The 22008-nt window shown below is 41.9% G+C and overlaps 1 protein-coding gene across 6 annotated transcripts in view; it reads right to left on the minus strand.

The window, feature by feature from the left end:
• The window catches only part of CARD11 (caspase recruitment domain family member 11), a 63549-nt gene extending 48190 nt beyond the window's left edge, over nucleotides 1–15359 (minus strand). For 5 of the 6 annotated variants that reach the window (XR_012588766.1, XR_012588769.1, XR_012588767.1 and 2 more), the window contains exon 1: nucleotides 15122–15359. Coding sequence is in view for 1 of the 6 variants with exons in the window: in XM_074598118.1 (XP_074454219.1) it covers nucleotides 15122–15134 (13 nt within the window). In the remaining 5 variants the exon portion in view is untranslated. Of the gene's footprint in view, nucleotides 1–1460; nucleotides 1780–15121 lie in introns of those variants that run through there. The other variant, XR_012588768.1, reaches the window with a different exon arrangement.
• Between the last annotated feature and the right edge of the window lie 6649 nt (nucleotides 15360–22008).

Consider the following 22008-nt stretch of genomic DNA (forward strand, 5'->3'; position numbering starts at 1 on the left):
CATTAGCTACTGACACGAGCATTTCCTTTCAACTAATGTGTGCTAAAAGCCAAGATCTAAAAAAGAAGCTGTCATCCTCAGGCTGCCGAGGGCTCAGGAGATGCTGGTCCAACAAATGCTTCAGAAGCCATTACTGGGTCCCAGGTTAATTTTTTCTTGAGACTGATTCACTCTGTTTTTACAATGAGATAATGATAATTAGCTTAGGAGGAGGAGGCACAGCTGGGGGCAAGCTTATAGTCCTGTGTGACTAGGAGGAGTCCTGAATTAAAAATTCAAGTTGCCCGAACATGCAAATGGATTTGATGATCGTAGGTTAGGTCCCAGTAAATGTGCGCTCACATTATGAAAACCAGCACGTTCGTTGGTACAGAGAGCCAGTGTTCACGAGGGATTTGCATAGACTGAACTACATAAGAACCTGGTAAGGACAAAGATTCATTAGCTGGTACGTAAATACGAAACTCGCACAACCCTTGCACAGATAGCCCGATTCTCATTGATGTTACTAACACTTCACTTCCATTCATACAATGAGTCACATAAAACAGGAAAAGAGAAAGAAGTGTAGCTCTGCCATACAAAACTCTACTTAGTCTGCTTATTTAAAAAATGGACACTTCCTACAAACTCTCAGGTTGTACCGGTTTAAAAAAAAAAATAACAAAAAACACTCAGAGAAGAACATCTTCCATGCAGTCAGATAATGATTCCTTGTAGGTGATACTCTCATCCCCGAACAGTCAAAGGATAACGCAGAACACATTAGATGGGAGGACTGCACTCTAGTTTAACAATCTCCAAATTCCGCAACAACTGACAGCAAATGCATAGGCCGCTCTTCCAGCGGAAAAGGTTACGTTCCAATCTTGAATACTGTCAGATAATCTCACTGTAATTCACCACGGCCCAAGAAAGTTTGAAAATAATATTTCCTATAGCAGGCTTTATAACATGGCAGGAAAATAAGACAGAACCTTATATTATGAATCCTGTGGTTAGTCAAAGTACACAAAGAATGGACAAATAAGAAGCCAACTCTCATAACCCTCGTATAAAGTTCAACCTTAACAAACAATACTCCAAACACATGAAAAATAGCCCACATGCAAACTGTTTACTGTATTATAACAGCGGCACGCATTGACTGTGATGAGAATACGATCCAGTTAAATATCTCAAATGCACTGTGCAAAGGTATAATAGCTCCCCACCCAGCTCTGTGAAGACTCGTCCATTCAGTGATGACTGCTACGATGCACACATACATTTTGCTCATTTTATGTAAACACACAACTTCATGTGGATAGACAGATACCTATACCTTATTCCATTTTTTTCACCTCTTTGTAACTATTCCTTTAAAATAGACTCTAATTTTAAAGAACAGACTGCTGTCTTGCACATGCTAGTTTGACTGCGGTTTGGAGAATGACATACGTGCTTTACATAACAAATACCTGAAGTCTCTCCACCTCAAAGTCACCAGAAGAAGTAAGCTTCACTCCTAGGCGCAGAATGCCACAGTCCTTGATGTTCTGCTCATTGACAAAATCCTCCGTCCTTGTAAGCTTGCTTAAAGCTGCATCAACATCTCAGCCAGCAGAGCACAAAACACACAGGAGACAACTGGATGCCATTTGACAAGAAAAAGTCTACAATAAATCACAAGCAGCCTGGCCTGGGAAGGACAAAACCTCACCAGCAATCCGCAGCAGCTCGCTCTTTCACTGCTGGAAATTAGAATTCTCCTTTCACGTGGAAATTATTTTTTTCCCCACTTGTGCTTTCTGGTCACCTCCTCTTTATCTTGCTCTGTGTCCTCTCTCTTCTTGTACCGCTGTCGCGGGACTGTGTCACGTAGCTCCGGAAACATCCACCCACCATCCTCTCTCTCAAACTTACCGGCTATATATAGTAGATAGAAAGGTGCTAGGGGCTGCTTTACTTCCCTTTTCTCCTGAACAGAGGTTGTGGGTAACTTTCAAACATGACACAATTGCAGAGGAAAGTCTTAGAGGAAGTGTTCTCATAGCGGCAGAGAGCCGTGTGCTCTGGAGGGAGCAGGAGAGACCTCCATCGGGTCCTGCTTTCCTGCAGGTCCTACAGCTGGGCTTCATTAACAATTCCATGGCACCAAAGAAGCCTGGCTGTAAGGCCTGCAATTAAGAGCAGGAAAGGAACCTCTGGAAAACAGAGAGACAATTCACTTTCCATCCTGCAGGAGGGCTCCTTTAAGTCACTTCTTTAGCAATTTAAAGCAACAGTTGTCTGATTCTTTACTTAACGGGGCCGTACTTTATTTCCGCAAGCAGTAATCTCTCTCTGACCTTGTCTTGCTGTCTTGGGGAAGAGACAATACCAAATACTTGGCGATTCTATATTTCCTACCTTCAAAGCATTGCAAGGAAGAATTAAGTATCTTCTGTTTCTTTCTCCATAACTAAATCCATTGCTCTGATGATATAGAATAAAACGCCGTCAAGATTTCGTGTGAAAAACTTATCCCAGAAGAATTAACTAACGACTGGAAGAGACTAAACTCTGTTCTCACCAGGAAACTCTGCCCTGTTCAGTTTATGGTTAACATGTATTTTTTTAAAAGATCAAAGAAGCAAAGCACTAAAATAGCAAGAGATCTGACTATCCATCTTCACCTGAGCGTGGTTCCTGAGAATGAGTCAACATAAGAAGTATGAGAATTTTATTGAATTCTCTGCGGACTGTGGAAATAAATATTTGTGAAAATAGCAACTGTGAAGTGATGCCAGAATTACACTTCCTCCGTGAGCATCCCAGTCTTTAGGCGCAGGCAGCTGCTCTTAAAACAGCAGCTAGAAACGATATTACGAAAGCAAGATTTGCAGGATTACACGCACCCAAATCCGGATCTTTAGGAGATGATGTACAGCAGTACAAAGGCCGGTAAGGCATCGCAACCAACTAAAAGTCAGTGGAAGTTTTGTTTTATTGTCCTAACTTACTTATGCCCTGAAGCGCAACAATTCCTTATGTGCTCTCTGCATTAACCGAACCTCACAGCATAAAGTATCACAAGCTAACAACAAAAGCATTTGCAGAATGTGCAGAAAAGCATTTGTTTTAAATGCAGGGTTGTATTTGTGTATGAAGTAAGGTTACATGCAATGGGAGCGCTAGTAAATGGCTCCCACATGTGAGAATTGATTTCCCCTATTTCTCATTCCTACTCAAGGGCACAACTCGTAATTAGGGTCAGATTTTCAAAGAGCGTAGGTGGCGTTTAGGTATCAAAATAAATGGCCAGATTTTTGCAAGACTTGCCTCAGAGTGTGGGATAAGATAGCGTTATGAATCACAGAGCTGCTGCGTGTTAACCACTTTTAAAAATCGGGTCTTTCTAAAATGCTTAAATTGTAGCTGAGCTCTTTCAAAAATCTTTTCTCGACTGGAGCATTCTTCAAATGCTAAGTATTTGAAAAACGGGCCTTTAAAGCTTCGTGAGGTGCTAATTTTTACATGAATAGGAAACTGCTATATATAGCACCTATAAACCTGTCTGGCAGCAGTATTTAAGTAGTTCTGATTCTCCGGTACCGTATAAACTCTCCGGTAGTACACATTCCACAGGGAAGAGGGCAGGCGCTGTGTGTCAGAGCTTACCTGCATTAATTCTAACGCCTCTGAGTCCATGAAAGAAGTATTTTGCTAGCTAACAGGTGATGGCAAACGCTGCTGATGCATCCATCTCTTTTCAGCGTATTGTCTCCAACTACAATTGAGACTAAGAATTAGTTGAACCTTCTGAGACATAATAGGAGTTCTTTCTACATGACTAACAACATTTCTTTCTATAAGGAACAGAGACAAAGTTATTTTTCTTATGCTCAAAAATTAATACAGTGTAGAAATTATATGAGGTTTTAGATTAGACTCTCCTTCCATCATTATTTGCTCTATTTATCTTTTTTTTTCAAAGCCGGTAAGTTCAGCCTTGCAGAATCTATACTGCTGACTCAGCTAACCGAGCCCAAACTCATAAAAATCTATTTTAAAAAGGTCCAATGATTTTATTTTCTAATCGTAAATATGAAATTTAATTAGCATCTCATTGCTAACGAAGTCACCACGGAAGATGAGACGGAGGAATTAGGCACAGGGATGGAACGTCAAGCGGAAAACAAAACAACAGTTATGCAAGAGCCAGTTTAACTCCTGCTTTCGTCCGCTCAGGTTTCAGATCTTTTCAGAATTGTGTGCTGTGTTCACAGGTGTCCTTCTGTGATGGCAAGGCCCTTCCATCTCCTATGGCAGGAATTACTCTAGCATGATGTAACATGCAAAATACAAAATACCAACAGATAAGGTTCACTCTGGATTAGACACAGAAGCAAGACAGAGCAAGTTGGACCTGAATTCAAAACCCTATTTTGTCATAGGCTACCCAGGTCAGTGTTCCTGATCCTATAGAAGCAATACACTCATCAACTGAGAAAAGAATTCATATTATTCCCCAGGGCACTGCAAACATCAGAAAGATTAAAGGCGTTTTTTTAAAGGAAGCACATGGAGAATTTAAAAAGCGTCTTTAAAACAGGAAATGTGTCCAGCCTTTTCACTATCAGCATTCCTAGAATGTGCGTCCGAGGCTGACATCAGCACTGATGCTGGCATCACTGGGTGAAATTCTGGCTACTGGCTAGTAGAAGTAGAATTTCACTGGGTGAAATTCTGGCTACCTCTACCATCTTCTCTCGGAGTTCCTGAGAGGACAGGAGCTCTCGGTCTGTCTTTGCCCACCCACGCCTGTATGAGAGGGTTACACGACACACTTCCCTGCACAGCAGCACCTGGTGAAGGTGAAGGCAGGGACAGCCTGGAAGGTTTTCACACTGAGAGGGTTATCAAGCATTGGAACAGGCTGCCCAGGGAAGTGGTTGAGGCAGCCACTCAACACACTGGTGTTTGTCAGTGTGAGGTTGATGGTTGGACTCGATGATCTGAAAGGTCCCTTCCAACCTGGGCGATCCTATGATTCTATGACAGCCTTTTTTCTGCTGTTGCTCCACGAGGTGAGGGAGCACAAAATACAGAGCCTCACGTAAGAGAGGACTCCGTGAGAAGTGGGCAAGTACCGTGGGAGAGCTCTGAAAGGGCTGATGAACTACAGTAACCACAAAGCTGTACTTTCTCCTTATAGTCACACTGAAATCGTTCACAGCAAGTTGGTGTGGGAGGAAGTGTTTACAGGACCTGTCCTGCGAGCGAGTAATTATTAATAATTCCTGGATTGCTAGAAAAGCTTTTGGAGTAACTCTGTGTGAGGGCACACCCCTGGGTTGGTCTCAATGACAACATTCTCTAGGGTAAAAAGGGCTGTATTAGCGTTGGTCCTGGTTACTTATAGGTGGGCAATTTTTTAATATTTGTATACTCCCCAATGTGACTTGAAAGCTGGAAATATCCAAGCATGTGGTCACAGCTCTATAAAAGCTTACTGCTTTGCAACGTGACAAAACCAGCTCTTCTTCATTATTAGTAATGGAAAGCAGAAGTTATACATCAAGCAATGTTCTATGTAGTAAGACAGGAGCAATTTGGGGACAGTGAAGTTTTCTTGGATGCTGTCAGACTTATTATCTCTTGACGATCTCATAATGCTTTAAAATTACTGTCCGGTTTTCAGGGCGGCCACCAACACAGGAGTATTTTCATACCGGTTGTAAGGCTCAGCAGACAGAGCGGGTAAATGACACTCGTGTCCACAGTGCCAAACCAAGGGCACAACGTACAGGTTCTGAGGATCAGCTCTCCTGCGGTACCTTGAGCATCTCCCTCCACCTCCCACCTGAAAGCCTCCCAGCAGAAGCGACAGTCTATATTCTGATGAAAAGCAGCAAGAATTCTCTTTAGGAACAGTTCATTTGCTAGATTCTGTCTTCACTCTCCTCCTTGCATACAGCAGGAAAAACACGGGCTCTGAGAAAGTAAAAATATGGAAGGAGAACCATATATCTTATTTTGACATCCTGACCATTTCTCTCCCCTAGAATTAGCCCTTCATGTCCTAGTATCCCTGCCTGCTTGAAAGTAAGGAAGCTGTGTATTTCACCTTTCTAGTATTCAAGTTCTTTGTCTTTTAAAATATATTCAATATATAAAAAATAATGGTAAAATTTGCAAATGTCCTGTTTTCAAAAATGATAAAAACACGCAGGAGCCTATGTTCTCATTAACAGATATGAGGTTAAGGATTCAATTCTGACAACTTTTGGAGTCTGAAGCTGTTCAGGCATTTTTGGAATGCTGTGCCACACAACTCAGTGAGTCAGCAGTTGCAATGAATCTGAATGAAGAGCAGAGATGCTGCAATATTCGGCCAATACGTCCTCATACTGTTCCACAAATTCAACAGTTTTTTAATCACTAGGAAATAGAAGTCTTATCAGAAAAATAAAATTCAGGAAAGTTTTAAAATAAAATTTGGCCAAGCTTTAATTGTAGCGAGTTGAAATCTGACCTCAAAAAGTAAAAAGAAACAAAAAATGTCTGTTAAAAATGGACTTCTGTCTTTTGCTCTCCTCCGATAATGTTTACTCAAAATGCAAGCCCAAAAATATCAAAAAGTCACTACCAATTTATATTTTGCCCGACTTCATATACACCAGGACAATTTTACATTGCTGTTACTACACTGTCATTCACTTGGAATAGCAAACAGCCACAACCCAGAGATGTTATCGTCCAGAGCGAGTTGGGAAACACTGCGCGTTATATTAGCAGTCGATGAGGCGAATGGCGGAGTCGAGGTGAGCTGAGCAAGGCCTATTGACTTCAAACAACGCAGAGTCCCTGGCGGGTCCAGAGGAGTGGTGATGTCAGTCTCTGTAAATCAGACTTACCCCAGTTCAAATTTCAGGAATAACTCTTTATGATTCTCTCTAATATTTATGACATCACTCACCCTAGCAAGGAAAAAAAGGAATTAAACTTTCTCACTCCACAGGATCAGAAATGGGTAATTCTGGTAAAGCATATTTTTAAAGGACAAAGCAAGTTTAAAGCAATAACCATATTCTCCTTTTGGATTCTTATATGCAAACTTTTAGCACTTACCCAAAATTTTCACTGTAACTTTTCAGGACAGAATGGTCCAGCTGGTGGCTCATAACCTACATCCAACCGTCACAAGGCGTTTACTCAATTCACTACATTTTTCTCTGGAGGAAATAAGGATTGCTGGCTGGGGCAGCAGACAGCTGCGCGTCTCCTCTTGGACTTGTGTAAGGCCAAATTCACGGCAGAATGAATTTCTGGTCCGAGACTTACGGAGTTCACTGCTTCCACGTGAAGGGAGGAAGAAGGTGGGAAGTAACCCTCTTCCAGACACGTACTACGGAATGCCAGGCAGTGGCATTGCACAGCCCACAGAGTCTGATGCTCTCATCTGACTCTTCATAGCGGCTCTACACGAGGGACCAGAGGATCACTACTGGACCGCATCATCTGAAACACACCACAACAACCCGTCCTACCACAGCCAGCTGCAGGTGTTACGCATTCTCCACAAGAGAAAAGAAAAGGGAAAGAACCTCCCAGATGAAAATATGGCTTCGTCAGTGAGGTCTACAAACCTCGCTAAAGCAACACGGCCTGTCTCTGCCTTCCCTCTCATTTTTCATTTTTTCATTTGCTCTGCCTGATGCATTGCTTCGTTTCCCTTAGGATCAGTCACAACCCGGAGGTGACAGATACTCCTGGCTCTAAAGCATGCTGTATAGAGAGAAGTTTGTTAGTTATCTTCACTCACCTGATGAAACTACTGTATACGCGAGGGTAATCAGAACCAGGGAGGAAGAGGAAAGGAGATATTAAACAAGACAAGTGAGGGGAGTCAAATGAGTCCGACTGAAGTTAGAGAGAACTTGTGACGTCCTGTGAGGACCAAAATAACAGTAGCAAACCACCCTCTGCCTTTTCTCAGGTTCTTTCTTCATGAGAAAGTTGAACGTTCCTAGTTGACTGTTCAAATGGTCTTGACTGTTCCCAGTTCCTTTGTGCAGAGACTGTATTTAGATCTGGGCTGATGGCATGAGCTATTTAATAGGTTTGCATCCAATACTTCTAATACAATCCTGCTCGAATAACTTTGGATTTATGCACTATTACCACGTTATAATGACACAACTGCAAGCAGTTTGCATTTTTCTGCATTGCAGAAAGTGCTGCAATGTATTAGGAGCTTGTCACTAAATTCACAGCTTCAAAGTGGCGCTCGAATTCCAACCATTTCTGTATTAGACCTAGCATTCTGTAATTGTTCTTTGCGGGTGAGAAAGTTCAGTCCTTCCAGATACCGTATTCTCATGGCTTCTAAAGTAACCGCGGAGCCAGAGAGAACCCTCCCAGGTGTGCAGCCCTGGCTGACCAGTGATTCAGTGACGGTGGTGTTGTCAGCAGCATTTAATCCAGCAAAACCGCCTGGATACTGCTCTCACTGCGGATATGGGCAAGGCACAAAACCACCATTCTGTAGTGTAACACTCCGCATGAAAATGCCCAAGTATCATTTTTCCTTCAGACCACAGACTTGCAGATTTTTAAAAAAAAAAACACCACCTGAATCAGTGTTTCCAGGCTTACAGGAAATGTAATACTCCTTCACTTTTTCTAACAACTAAAGCAGAAGAAAAACATACTCTTTTCTGTCCTAACACAAAAGTTTAAATTTTTTTTTGTTTGTTTCATACTGCATTGATACCTTTCATGGCATAAATTGCAAAAATGAGAGAATAAAAGACAGAAGGAAATTAAACTTTCTGCAATAAAACGTGTTAGTCTTGGGTCTTCCTGAAAAATATGTTACTGGAAATACAGGAATATGTTACTGGAAGGACGAAACACACCCAAAATCTTCTTAAACAATTAAATAGTGAGGCTTATTCTGACTTGTTTTGGCAGGAACTGTGAAAGAAGAATAGCAGTGTAGTAGCAGAGTCTTATCTTAAGCTTGTTTGCTTGTTTTTGACCAGGAAAATCAGCTCAGCAATAGTAAAGAAGGTGGAAAAAGCGTATGGAATTTTACATTTTCAGTCAGTGGAAGGCATTAGTGAAATGAGTTTGACGATCTCACTAGCTATGTCATTATAAACTATGAAAAACACATGGAATGGCAACTACCTTGCCGTGGCGGTCAGGGACATGCTTTAGTGGTGGATTTGGTAGTGTCGGGTTAATGGTTGGACTCAATGATCTTAAGGATCTTTTCCAACCTAAATGATTCTATGGTTCAGAAAAAGCCCGGAAACAGAGACGCAGCAGCAGGTGCTGGATAGACACCGTGACTTGTCCTTTTAAAGACTGGGAGGCACCAGTAGATTTGGGGAGGATCCATGCGAGATTACAACCAGGGAGGAAACTTTTTTAAACACAGACTTCATGCACCAGACCAGTTTGGTCAGTGAATGGCAAATGTCACTCGTATTTTAATTGAGATGTTAAAAGCCAAAAGCCTTCAAATGATCTTATAAATGTGATGATAATTTTTCAGTTGACGATCAAGGAGAAAAGATTCAGTCAGCAGTTGCGCTGCAGTTTGGAAATGAAGTATATTTGGTGTAATCTTTAGAAAAAGAGATGAAGCAACGTTCGGGTGTTTTCCCAGTTTGCTCAGGATTCAGAATTCACAGAGGCAAACATTTGAAAGGTTTCTTCGTTGGTGTTTCAAACCCTGGAGGAACTTACTTTTGTGCTCAAGTGTATTAAAAGTGTGTAACAACCTATTAAGCGTACTCATACTGATTTCAAGTATGGGCACAGATAGATTGGAAATGTTTATACACATACAGAGCTGTAAAAAATGAAGTGGAAACAATCCATTAATGGCTAATGATAACCACATATGTACTGTTAGCATACAGCTTTTTCTGCATTCAAATGGAAAAAAATCCTTATCCCATTTTAAACAGAAACCCTGTGTTAAATTTACTCTTCAGCACCTCAGTTACAACCTGAGGAAAATTTGCCAGCGAACGACCGGCGCTCAGGAGGCCAGCGGGAATCCTTCTGCCGGTTACAAGGAGGCCCTGTTCCTCCCCTCAACTACAAAAAACAGGGCAGGCTATCAGACTTGGGCAAGTAACAAGTATCTTTGTGCAAGGCCAAAGCGGCCTCAGGGACCAGAACAAACATATCTGTTAATACTACACTATGATGCTTTACACAGACAAATTCACTGAGGCAACAATTACTCCAAATACTATCACATCCACAGCTGTATATACATTTATCCTTTTGACAAAACCAGAATGTTACAGCATTTCATTTGACATTTCTGATTGATAGATTTCCAGTGAGATTTGACAAATTTCTCTTTCCTCTCGAGTTGCTAAACAGATTCACTGAAGTAGACAGCATTAGAAAGTAATGCCCCATCCAGCACTGAAGATAAAATAGGTTTTGCGGGACTCACATAACAAGAATATTCTCTTCAATACACGTTCGGCAGTGATAGCAGACAATGCACAACACGTTGCCAACCTTCAGTGCTATTAGTAATGTACTTTTATGAGCTGTGGAAAAAAACCCCCGTGTGTTTGCCTTTTGTATAAAAAAGTACAAAGGCTTTACCCGCTGGTAAAACGTTAAATGCACCCCCTGTAGGTCATTAGGCAGGTGAATTCACGGTACTCACAAACTATCACCATTTCCAGAGCCCAAATATTTGGCAGAAGATTACGAAGGAACAGAGGTGCTCAAAATCAAAGCTCAGAAAAGACCTTTATGTTTAACTAAAGTCAGTGTGAAAACCTCCAGCCACGGAGTAATCCACTGCCCACAGCTGGGACACACTGTGACGGGGTATATGGCAGATCCGCTGTTTTGTTAAATTGCACTTTAAACAGCCTGGCACTGAATTCTCCTTTTGCTTGAGAGGAGCAAAAGTGAGAGGGTAATATAGGGAGAGAATACTGACTAAAGACGTAGAGAGAAAGAAGCTTTTATCACTCGTTGGATGTGTGCCATGGAGACCAATTATATACATTTGACAGCAACCATTATAATTCCAGAGTCCTTGAACAAATCACAAGCAGAAAGGTTACCTTCCTGAAAATGTTCATTGCCATTAAATAACTGACCCAGACTAGAGGGTGAAGGCAGCACTTAAGAGAGAGTTTGGGTGAAGGGAGGAGATGGAGAATCTTATTACATGCACACCTGAGAAAACCCCATCATTTGTTCTGAAAAAGGAATCGCAGACTCACTGCAGATACTGTATTCTCAGCAAAGCGGACAGTGTTCTGAGAATGCAAATCCTACAGACAGGAGTGACAAAACAGCCGAGACAAAAATAATTTCTCGCTATCAGTGGCAAAACTTGACTAAACTTGATGAGGTTTATGGTTTTAGCCTCCAGTTTGAAAGTCAGAAGACCTGCCCCATTTCCTTGTTCTTTTAAGTTTAGATCGCTACGGAGGCTACTTACAAAGAAAGCTGCCATAGGTCAAGTTCCACCATCAGTTACCCAACCGTAATGACCACATCTAAGGAAAACATTCGTATTTCATGAAACATGCATTTCAATATCAAAGAGAGAGTCGAGACATCTGCTAATAAATGGGTAGCTTGTTCTCTCTCAATAATATAGGCAGGCTATTGGGAGAAATAAGGATCTCTATAAATTTCATCCTCTGTGAGCAATTATTCCATCTATCTGATTAAAAATTTCACCAAGCAACCATACAGAAACCAAGGTCATTTAGTATATCGCATTCAGATTTCTTCAGCATATCCCAGTTATTTGGGATGCATCCTTCTAGGAAAGGTTCAAATTGCCTTTAATTTTAGCAGATACATGCAGTCAGATGGTTCTCTTTTCACTCATGTTGAAAGTTTATTTTTCTCTTAATTCAGAGTTAAATCTAATTGGAAGTAACTATTCGCATACCAACAGGGAGAGAAATGTGGTTCTCAATTTGTGTTCTGGGGTTGGCCCTCTCAATATAGCAATTTGCTGGGTAGGATGGAAAGTTTCCAGGCTCTTTCCAGCTGAAATTTCTCCTCTGCCAGACCCATGACTCAAGAAACTAGACACACACACACACACACAAAAGAATTTCTGGCTCCAGGTCCCCTTGCAACTGTCACAACCCAGCTTTGACAATGCCCATTTTTAAATCAACATACAGCAAACTATCATGATAAAAAAAAGGAAGGAGGGGGAAGAGAGAGAGAGAGAGGAGATGTTGTCTCAGCCAATTTATTTCTGGGAGACATCAAGGCCTTACAAAAAGAACCAGTAATAGGGGCACAGAATACCGAAAAAACAAAGCACAAATTCATCATACAAGTTTTGCAGAATGACTAAAAGGAACACAAGTACTTTTCACATCACAAGGTGAGTTGTAACAGAGTAAGAAAGAGTCATATCAGACCTGTATGTATAAAACAACATCTCTTATTTTATTGTTCTAGGCATGTGGACTTTTTGCAAGATCCAAAAGACAAAGATATTTTAATGTACCTGCTTCTGTATTCAGAAGAGAATGCTAACAGCTCAAAGGCCACAGTTTGCTAGCTCTGAATCAGAAAGGATATATTATAATTGCAAACATAAAATTTAAGCTCCTTTCACTCATAAGGAGATGGACAATTTGAGAGAGCAGGACAGATCGCTAAGAGAATTCTCCCCCATAATAATTCTCTTATTAATTCAGCTGAGTTTAACAAGCGATCCTTATTCAGTCCCAAAAGCCCACATCAGAACATCCCTAGAAATAAATCTTCAGTCTCAATAGTCCTGCTTAAGAAGGTGAGGCTAAAAGGCTTCATCAAAGAAACGTACTTATTTGTCATTTCTGATTCAAAGCTTACAGACTTAAGCAAGGAATAATACCAGATATTGTCCTTGGATGCAGTTTTTAGCCATGCCTGATCTTGGTGACTCACCAAGATACCTGGTATAAAAGAAATGATCTGTTTCCAGATCCTAGGAGCCACGTTACTTCCACTACAGCATTTGAGTTGAGAACCTCTACCTCTGAGATCTGGAATCCCGTAGGAATCAACAGGACAAAAACTACGCCAGTATCGGACCAGAAGTTCTGCTGTGGGGCAGGAAGTTTAAAACTTTATTAAGTTTAGTATTTTCAGTGTGGTTTCAGTGTGGAAAGACTTAGTTTTCTTTCTAGTGATTGCTGTGAAAGGAATGTCAATAATGCGTATTGTTTTAGTTGTTGCTAAGCGATGTTTACACTTTTCAAGGACTCTTTCCAGCTTCCCATAAAATCTGAGAAGGAGCATAGACAGAACAACAGAATGACCAATGGAATATTCCCTACCATAGCTGTCGTGTTCAGTATATAAATGGGGATTGGTTCAGAGGGGGAATCTGCGGTCACTGCTCGGGAAGGGAGGGGACCAATTCACTGGGTGGTGAGAGTGACTTGTGTCCTCATCGTCATCGTTGTTTTTGTTGTTATTATTATTATTAATTACCCTTTTCTGTTATTGTTCTATTAAACTTTCTCTATCTCAACCCAGGAGTTTTTTTTCTTTCTCTTTCCCCTCCTTTTCTCCTGCTTCTCCCTGCCCTTCTGGGGAAAGGGGGAGAACTGCGCGAGCAACTGCATGGTCCTAGCTGCATGGCTGGGGTTAAACCACGACAAAAGGCTTATGATGAACTAGAACTATTTTTACAGTTTTCCAAAGACATTTTGGATTGCGCTCTCCCATTTTTTCATCTACCTTCAGTCCCATGACTAAGCTCTTCCTCTGCTGCAGCCTGCACATTCTGCAAAGGAAAGAGGAGCTGAGAGACTGTAATACTTCCTCCAGTTCCCCTATAGGTACTCAGTGGGGATGCTAAGACAGCAGCGAGTAAGACCATCTGCATCAGTAGTTCCTCCCAAGATGAATGCAACATCAAGATAAAAACAGATAGAGTAACCCGGTGGAGAGCTGCGGTTAGGACTTAGGAAGGAGTGGGATGATAGAAAGAGAAGGGATAGAATATACGAAGTCCGGCAGGCTGCATCTGTGAGAGGAGAGGAAGCTACGGTGTGTTATAGGTGTTAGAAAATTCTGTCTGTGAGACAGAAAGAAACAGAGACAGGATGACAGCGGTTATTTGTTGTGAATGCCTAAATATGAGTCTGAGAACTGGAAGGAAGCTGTGCAAGTATAAAAGTTTTGTATTTGAGGATGCATCCCCAAATCCTGCATGCGTACATGAAAGGGGCAGACAGGGAAGCAGCACGTGTGTGCAAGGACAATCCAGCGGGGGGGCAACACCAGTGTGTGTGCAAAATGAGCCTTGCAGGGCAGCGGTGTATGCTGTGTGCATGAGAAAGCGGAGGGAGCAGGAAGTGGGAGTGCGTGCGAGAAGCTGGAGGAGCGACGGGAAAGGGGAACACGAGACAGAGAGGGAACTGACAGAGGGGAAGGAGAGAAAGATTAAGAACACGGGGGAGGATGTACAGTCTATTGCACAGAAAGAGAAGGCGGAGGGAAAGGAAAGGAGCGAACAAGGGGAACATTTGTCACACAGAAAATACGCTTGATGAAAAACAGGCATAAAAAGATGGTGAAAAAGATAGTAAGAGATATATTAGTGTTGCAAAAAGAATAAAGGAAGTGAGAAGAACAAATTAAAAGATTTAAAAAAAAAAAAAAACAAAGAAAAAAGGTTTTATTAGTTGACAGAAAGCATAAATCCCCAGTGAAGTGATTTAAGAAAAGGCTAGGGCACAACACACCAAAGGTAGAACCAGAAATTCTACCCATGGTGGAATTGTCTCTCTACTGGAGTCCAGTGCTGATGCTCAATCCTTTCATCTCCCCTCTCTAGACCTCCATTTCCACTCTCCTCCCCAGCGCACGCTTTCTTTAAGAACATGTTTGTACCTCCAGCGGCAGCCCCTTCACCTCACTGAACACTGCCCTCCAAGTATCGGCGCACGCAAAGTACAAGGAGACCTGTTGAGGGCGAGGAAGGCGCGAAGGCAATCAATTTCAAAGAGACGTACTCTTGAAAATGAATACAAAAGAGGTGAAAGGTGAAAGTGGAACTTGTAGTGATTAGAGTCGAGTGCTGTCCTAGGCAGCAGTGAGGTGGAGCTGCTCTGACAGCTGCTTTCCTTACCTTGGGTGCTCATGAGTGACCGGGCTGTCTCGCTGCGGCTGCTGCAGGCTGAAACTCCCTACGTCGCCTCCATGCAATCGTCGGTCTCTCTCCAGGAGGCTCGGAGGGGTTATTTGTGCTCGGCAGCTGCTGAAAAATAAAGGAAACACAAGGAGAAAAACACCCCCTGGGCCCTAAGGTGCCAAAAGTTTAGGGAGAATCAGGAATGAAGGAAGCAAGTGCACTGGTGTCAGAATGAGCAGAGAGCGACGCAGAAAGTAAGAAAAAGTGTGTCAGAGGCTGGGAGGGGCGGAGAAGGAAAATGCAAAGATCTGACAGGAAATCAGACTATAAATCTGCTTAGGGTTTAAAAAAAACACACTTCTGCTCCCCAGCGATACAGCCTGTTTGCAAATGACTCTGCACGCAGGTGACGGCGGAGCCCTGAAGTACCACGGTAAGCAAATGAAGAGGCACTTTTGCCCCTTCCCCAGGAAGAGCAGTGGGCAGAGGCAGCGGCAGCACAAACGACGGGCTCAGAGAGAAAAAGCAGGCTGTCGCAGCTGCCTCACCTCTAGCTCCCCAGACTGTTCGTGCCTGTTTGCCTCAGGCTAAAGGGGACGTGCTGGATGCCAGCCCCGCTGGTGCTGCGCCCCTCCGGCCACGAAGCAGCAGCCCCTGCTCCTCAGCGCACGTGCTGGCTAGAAAACAGGCAGGAAAGAAAAAAGTAAGGAAGGGAGAAGAGTAAGGAAAAAAGTAAGGAAAACAGAGTTTCAAGAACAACAGTTCCAGGCAGAAGGAATTCTGGTCTTTCCCAAGGTTTTGAGGGCTTTTCAAGAAAGCATCTATTTTATTAATAGCTTTAATAGCTGCTTTTGCTAAAAAGGTAGTCAACAAGTTTTACGTTATGATTATTTTACAGATGAATGGTAGTTTAAACAATGTATTTTCCAAAGGGGGTCTCTGCTGACATAAAGAAGCTGCAGTCCCTTCTATCGCTTTAACACTGGACTCCAGGATTAAGGCCACACGTGCAAATCCAACCTTTGATGCGTCTCACTGAGGGCATTTACCTGCCGGGCTGAAACTAAGAGCCTCCCTCCACAGGCAAGCCAACACGAGCCAGTCAGCCCTCTCCCTTCCAGTTCTCCCAGTCCTGCAGGACCAGGAGTCACCACCACCACTGCTACAAACGTCCTTCAGTTGCCATCTTGCTGGGGCATCCTGAGTCTGAATGGTGCTGTGCTGGGTCTTGTTCTGCTGTTGCCTATTCGAGCCCCAGGAGGAAACAAGGCACAGATAGTGCTCTACTCCCAGTCCCTCCCTGGGCTTTACCCTTTGCGCTGGGTGAACACACACAAGCGAAGCCTCACTGGAGTCAGCAACAGACCTTGAAAGTGTGAGAAATCGGAGGAAAGACCCCTTGGAGGAAGACTCGCATATGGGTAATAGGGATGCGCGTATGCGACTGCCTAGAAGAAAGCAACCGTGCAGATGTGTGCATGGGTATGGCTTTATCGCATGAGAGAAACTAACAGAAAAAGCAGAAACACTAGGAATAATAAGCGTAAGTGACCGATGACAGATAATTTAGAAACATGGGAAGGGAAAAAGCATGATGACAGTAATGGAGTGAGAGAATAAGAAAGGAAAAAATAGTTGAGAATAAAGGAAAACACAATGAATGGAAAGTAAGTATAAAAGTACAGCGGAAAAACTATCAAAGGATACAGCAGCATCAAAGGATACAGACTGGAGGAAGTGAGATGATCAAGTGAAAAGAAGAAATGTAAGGGAGAAAATACATGGCTGAAAGTGGTATTACAATAACACCCAAATGTGTTCTTACCAAACTGAAAACCTGAACCCCATGAAAATCATGAGGGAGCAGAATATGTTCCAGGCAGCAAAATGTGTGGGGCAGCTCTGCTCTAATTCTCCCTTATCATTCCTGTAATTACACATTTGCACCTGTACCTGGACTGACGAGGGCCTAAGTTTAGCCATAAGGACGATATTGAAGGGGATCCTGGAAGGGGCTCCAGTTCGATAGATCAATAGCTCAAAGACTAGGGAAGGCAGGAGTTTCTCTCTCCCACTGAGCAACAGCAGAACATGCAACGCCTCCACCGATTCTTTTCCAGTGAGGACTATACTGTTATATGCTACTTAGGTTCTTGTGCAACTTCACCAAAATTCACCTTTGAGCAAACCTGCGGGCTGCATGTGAGAAGGCGCAGGAAAAGCTTCCTGCTTTGAGCAGCCACCAGTCTCTCCGTGTGACAAGTGCATGGGTGAGGTTCTGTAGTTTCTGACTGTGGGAAAGCCAGGGATACTTTGGACAAAATCTGTGAAATACAGCTCTAAGAATTGTGGCCTACAATTATTCCACCAAAACCAATACGAGTGATTTCTGTGCCCAGCTTTCTACTGCTTTCATAGAGGAAGCTGATTTGTGCATGCAACAGAGGAACCATTTTAAGCACAACCAGAGAAACTGGTTCTCTGCTGGCAGGAGGCTTTGTGGCTTCACTTGGACTTTAAAAACCACAGACTTTCCACACATGGTTCCTAACCTGAAAGGAAAAACACACTAGAAATTCAAGTCAAAACTCACCAAGTCTCTCTATAGCTTTCTCCTTCTGTCCTTGGTCTCTTCAGCAAATAAGACACCAGACAGTATAGGCTGCAAAACTGCCCTCCAGAGTCAGGCAAGGTGTTAGATATCTTTTGTTCCTGGTTCTGCTTTTGTTTTGCTTAATGTTGCAGATTACAAACAGCTTCCAAAAAGTACAACTGTTCTAAAGAAGATGCCACGTTTCCCTGGGCCTAAAGTGATGCCCTAGAGATGAGGCAATCATCCAGTGGAGCCAGAGCGGCTTTAAGGAATCTATCACTGAACCTAAAATCCTCCTCATCATTAAGACTTTACCAGCAAACTAAGATTAGCCGAGCAGGATCCAGTCAGTCATCAATCACAAAGCCATAAGTAACTGCGTATCACCTTTATTTTGTAAGAATTTACAATCTTAATCCCAGTTTTCAGTCTTAAAAAATTCTTTCAAGCTATAAAAATGTTATGGTTGAGGTTACAGTTCCTTGAGGCTGGCAGACTGAAGCGATGCGTTTCACACAATGTAAGTGTAGAAAGTAATTGTGTTCTCTTAGGCAACTAGAAAATTCAAGAAATTCCAGATGCTCCACCTAAAATACAGAAATGTGGCAAAAAAGCTGCAGAATTTGAATCAGGGAGTTTCCTGATCCAAATGTGGGGTCTAGGACCTCGACTGGTTGGGTTATGTATCTTGTGGAGAGAAGCAACAATGGAGACTTACGTACAAAGTTGAAAAATAGACATCTAAAATGAGCACTGGGAACATGGCATTGAGAAGAAGTCCAAAAAGAGCTTTCCTAAGCAGTCTGGCTGAAGAAAAGAACACTTGGAAGTTTGATTAAACTTCATTATTTTTGACCCATTCCACTCAGGGAAGCAGGATTTTTTTCTTTTTTTTTTTTTTGGTTTTTGGTAAGAAACCCAAATTGCCTCAAAGAGATACCTGACTTTGTTATCTATTTCCTTTTTTATAACCAAAAAAATCCACTGTAACTTTCAGTTTAGTTACCTGCCCAGTTAAGGGGTGACAATATTTTTTTGTTTGGTTGGTTTTTTAATGGCTTCTCAGCCTTCTTTCATTAAACCTGGTACAGAAAATGATAAATTACACCTCTGCCTGCAAAGGAACTCCTCTCACATGAAAGCCGCCTGGCAGGACACAGCTGGTGTGTTTGCTGTCTCCCTCTTTCAAAGAGACTTCAGAAAAGGAGAGTATATTTAGTTCCTTCCAATTGCTCTAATCCGGCGTGATCTGAGCCCTCATGGTAAAACCTGAATAACAAGTGCATCTTAAGCCCTTTGATGGGGCTGCACCATCTCTTCCCCAAGGCTTTTACTTTGGGATCCTTGCACGAAAAAGACAGCAAAATTTCAAGGTTATTCTGTTATTCTCTTGGGGTGATCAAACAGTGGAGAAGACTTGGCATCTTAGAAATTCCTCCATATTGTTGCTGGCCTCCCAAGTATTTTGCTCGTAGCGACTTTCTTACCATAACATTGTTATTGGGGTCTACAGGGAAAGCTTCTGGCTGTCCCACAGGAATTATGTAAAATTTGTTTATCCAATGGAAGTTTGTCCTTGTACACCATGACTTCCTACGGAATGCCTTTTTACAGAGTTGACTCATCAGCACTCAGGAGGGCAGGCCATAACTCAGACATGGAGCTGCTAGATAGCTTTAAGTACCTGCAGACTTAAGAGCTGGGGAATAAAAAAAATCAGCATTTGGAAGCAGAGAAACTCTAGACTGTCCAGCTCTTTATCTGCTGTTCCTTTTCTTCTATTCCCTTCTTCTCCCAAGAGAGCCATCCTGGCCCATGAGGAGACCGCCCTTGACTCCTTATCAGTGTAACAGTCCTGAAAATCCCTGGATACCAGAAACGCATTTCACAAACTAGTGATTTGAGAATTAATATATTGCGTTTCTCCTGCATGCCTGAACACAGCAGCACTGTATATATTGTCAACACAAGCCCTCCAACTCTTTAAAGTAAAGAAATAGAAGTATTAAATATTTTCCACGTTTTACATATTTTATGTTATCAGCCTTGCTCAACTATCCTTAGAGACTATCGCTCTTACTTATAGATGCTCACAATTTATCATTTTTCTCTGGAGATCTGACTTCCAGAAGAGAAGTATTTCCCTATTCAATTCACCAGCCTGTGGATAAGCAGCTGTTAGTGTTCATCTGCCTTTTCTAGGCATTAACATCAAAAATGCCCCTTGATCTTAAAAAGCGACACACAGCAGGGTTTCTTTAACACCTTTGGGGGTAATGGTTTAAATCCGGTAGGGAAATGTTCTCATCTATAGGTTTATGATACACATTTAAACAGTGTTTCAATTGCCTGAACTATGAAATAAGATGACAGCCAAACATACATCAGTAGGGAACAGATAGCGTAAAATCCCCTCTTTCATTTGACGGTGTTGGGGCTTACGTATTTTTGCACAAAATGTACAGTCTCTGTTGAGTTCAAAAGTATTACGGGATTTATCTGTCTGTGTGTTAGTATATTCACCTTCTTTTTTAGGAAAAAGTCAGGCTCGAATGCATTCCAGGAGCCGGGTTGACAGCCCACAGCACAGTGGATGGTGCCTGGCCAAAAGACCACCCCTCCACTGAAGTGAAGAACCCAGATCTCTTCTGCCTCTCCTCGGCCCAAAGGGACTCCGTGATGCTCTTTCCAGAAAAGTCAGAGTTAATTTAGCGATTACTCCAACTGCTCTCTTTTCATTATACATATATTATTCATCAAAACTGGGTATGAGCCATAGCTCAGGTCCTTATGCTGTTCCTTATGCTCTTAATTGTATGTCCATAGGGCTTAAAGTCCAAGGATCTTTAAACTTTCCAGACAACTGGTTTAGTTTCACAGCAATCAATGAGTTAGATATTCATATCCATACCCACACTCAACAGATGATGAGACAAAATATTGGGGAGATAAGAAAGGAATACTTATTCCCCCTTAAAAGTGATAAAAATACAGTTTTTTTCACATAGTTCAGTTTTAAAAAAAATTCTTATGGACTATTTAAGTAAGACCTGGCAAAAGTTAAAAAATCAAGGCAAACACTTATAAAGCAACATTTTTTGTTAAAATAAAGAGGGACAGGAAGCAATCTAAACACTATTACTGAAAAAAAAAACTTCAACAGAGTTCAGATCATTGTCACTAGAAAATATACTGAAAAAAATAATTTTAGTTCAATGGCTTTTGTTAAAATAATTCTAAATAAATTAATCAGTCCCATATCTCATCTTTTGCTTAAAACACAAGGTCATCTTTCCCCACTTACGCAATAGCAGCATTGTCAATGTGTATTCTGATTATTAGAGTGCGAAGGATTTAACATATCTGGAATTTGAAGGATAATCTATCAAACCCGAAATTTAGTAGATGCAGGGAGAGGCGAGTTACTCATTCTTGCTTGTTTGCTTTATATTGGAAGGTTTCTTGTCTTCTTTATAGGTCAACATTTATTCTAATTAAAAATGTATGCATATTTTTAATAGAGACAAATTGAAAACAACTGCAGAGTTTTAATGGCTTGCATTCTTTAACATTTTCTCCCTTTTTACCCTGTACAGCTTCTTTAAAAGGTCAGAAGGAGGAAAACTCGTACTAGGTGCTGTGTTCAGAGAAACAACATACCTCACAGAAAAAATAATATTAGGGTTAATTAATAATATAAATGATGCAATGATGCAATATCTAAAACAAGAGTTACATATTCCATAGTTTGAACACAATCCACATAGTTTGAATGGTAAGGGAACATTTTCCACAGTTTAAATATCCAGAGAACACAGCACAGACCTGGAAGTTAAGGACTTTGAAACTTCCGTTACAGGTCTTAGACAGACATCCTCCGATTCACATAATCTAAGAGTGCTTCGCTCTCCTCATCTGTAGAGAGAACCACGGCACCTCTGAACCTGAAACTGTTGTATAAATGAGAAGTGTCAAAACCAGAACATGAACCCCTTCACATCAGCATATCATAAGTAAATGTTAGAAAACCAAGAATTACTCAATATATTGAGTCAAACCGCCAAACCAATTCTCTGCCACAGAACAGATACTGCGTCTTCCCAAAGTTGGAAGTCGAACCCATCCTTAAGGAAACACACCTCCTCTCTTGCAAAAAAAGCACTGCAGGAACATGAGTTGGTTTGTCACCGAGGAGACGTGGATAAGGATGTGAAACAGGCATTTGCCAAAAGCAGCTTGGGCTAAGTCAGTAATTTGATGGAAAAGTTACGAGGGACCAGCAGTCAGACTG

This window comes from Larus michahellis, chromosome 8 (genome assembly GCF_964199755.1).
Source record: "Larus michahellis chromosome 8, bLarMic1.1, whole genome shotgun sequence".
In the NCBI taxonomy this organism is placed as follows: domain Eukaryota; kingdom Metazoa; phylum Chordata; class Aves; order Charadriiformes; family Laridae; genus Larus; species Larus michahellis.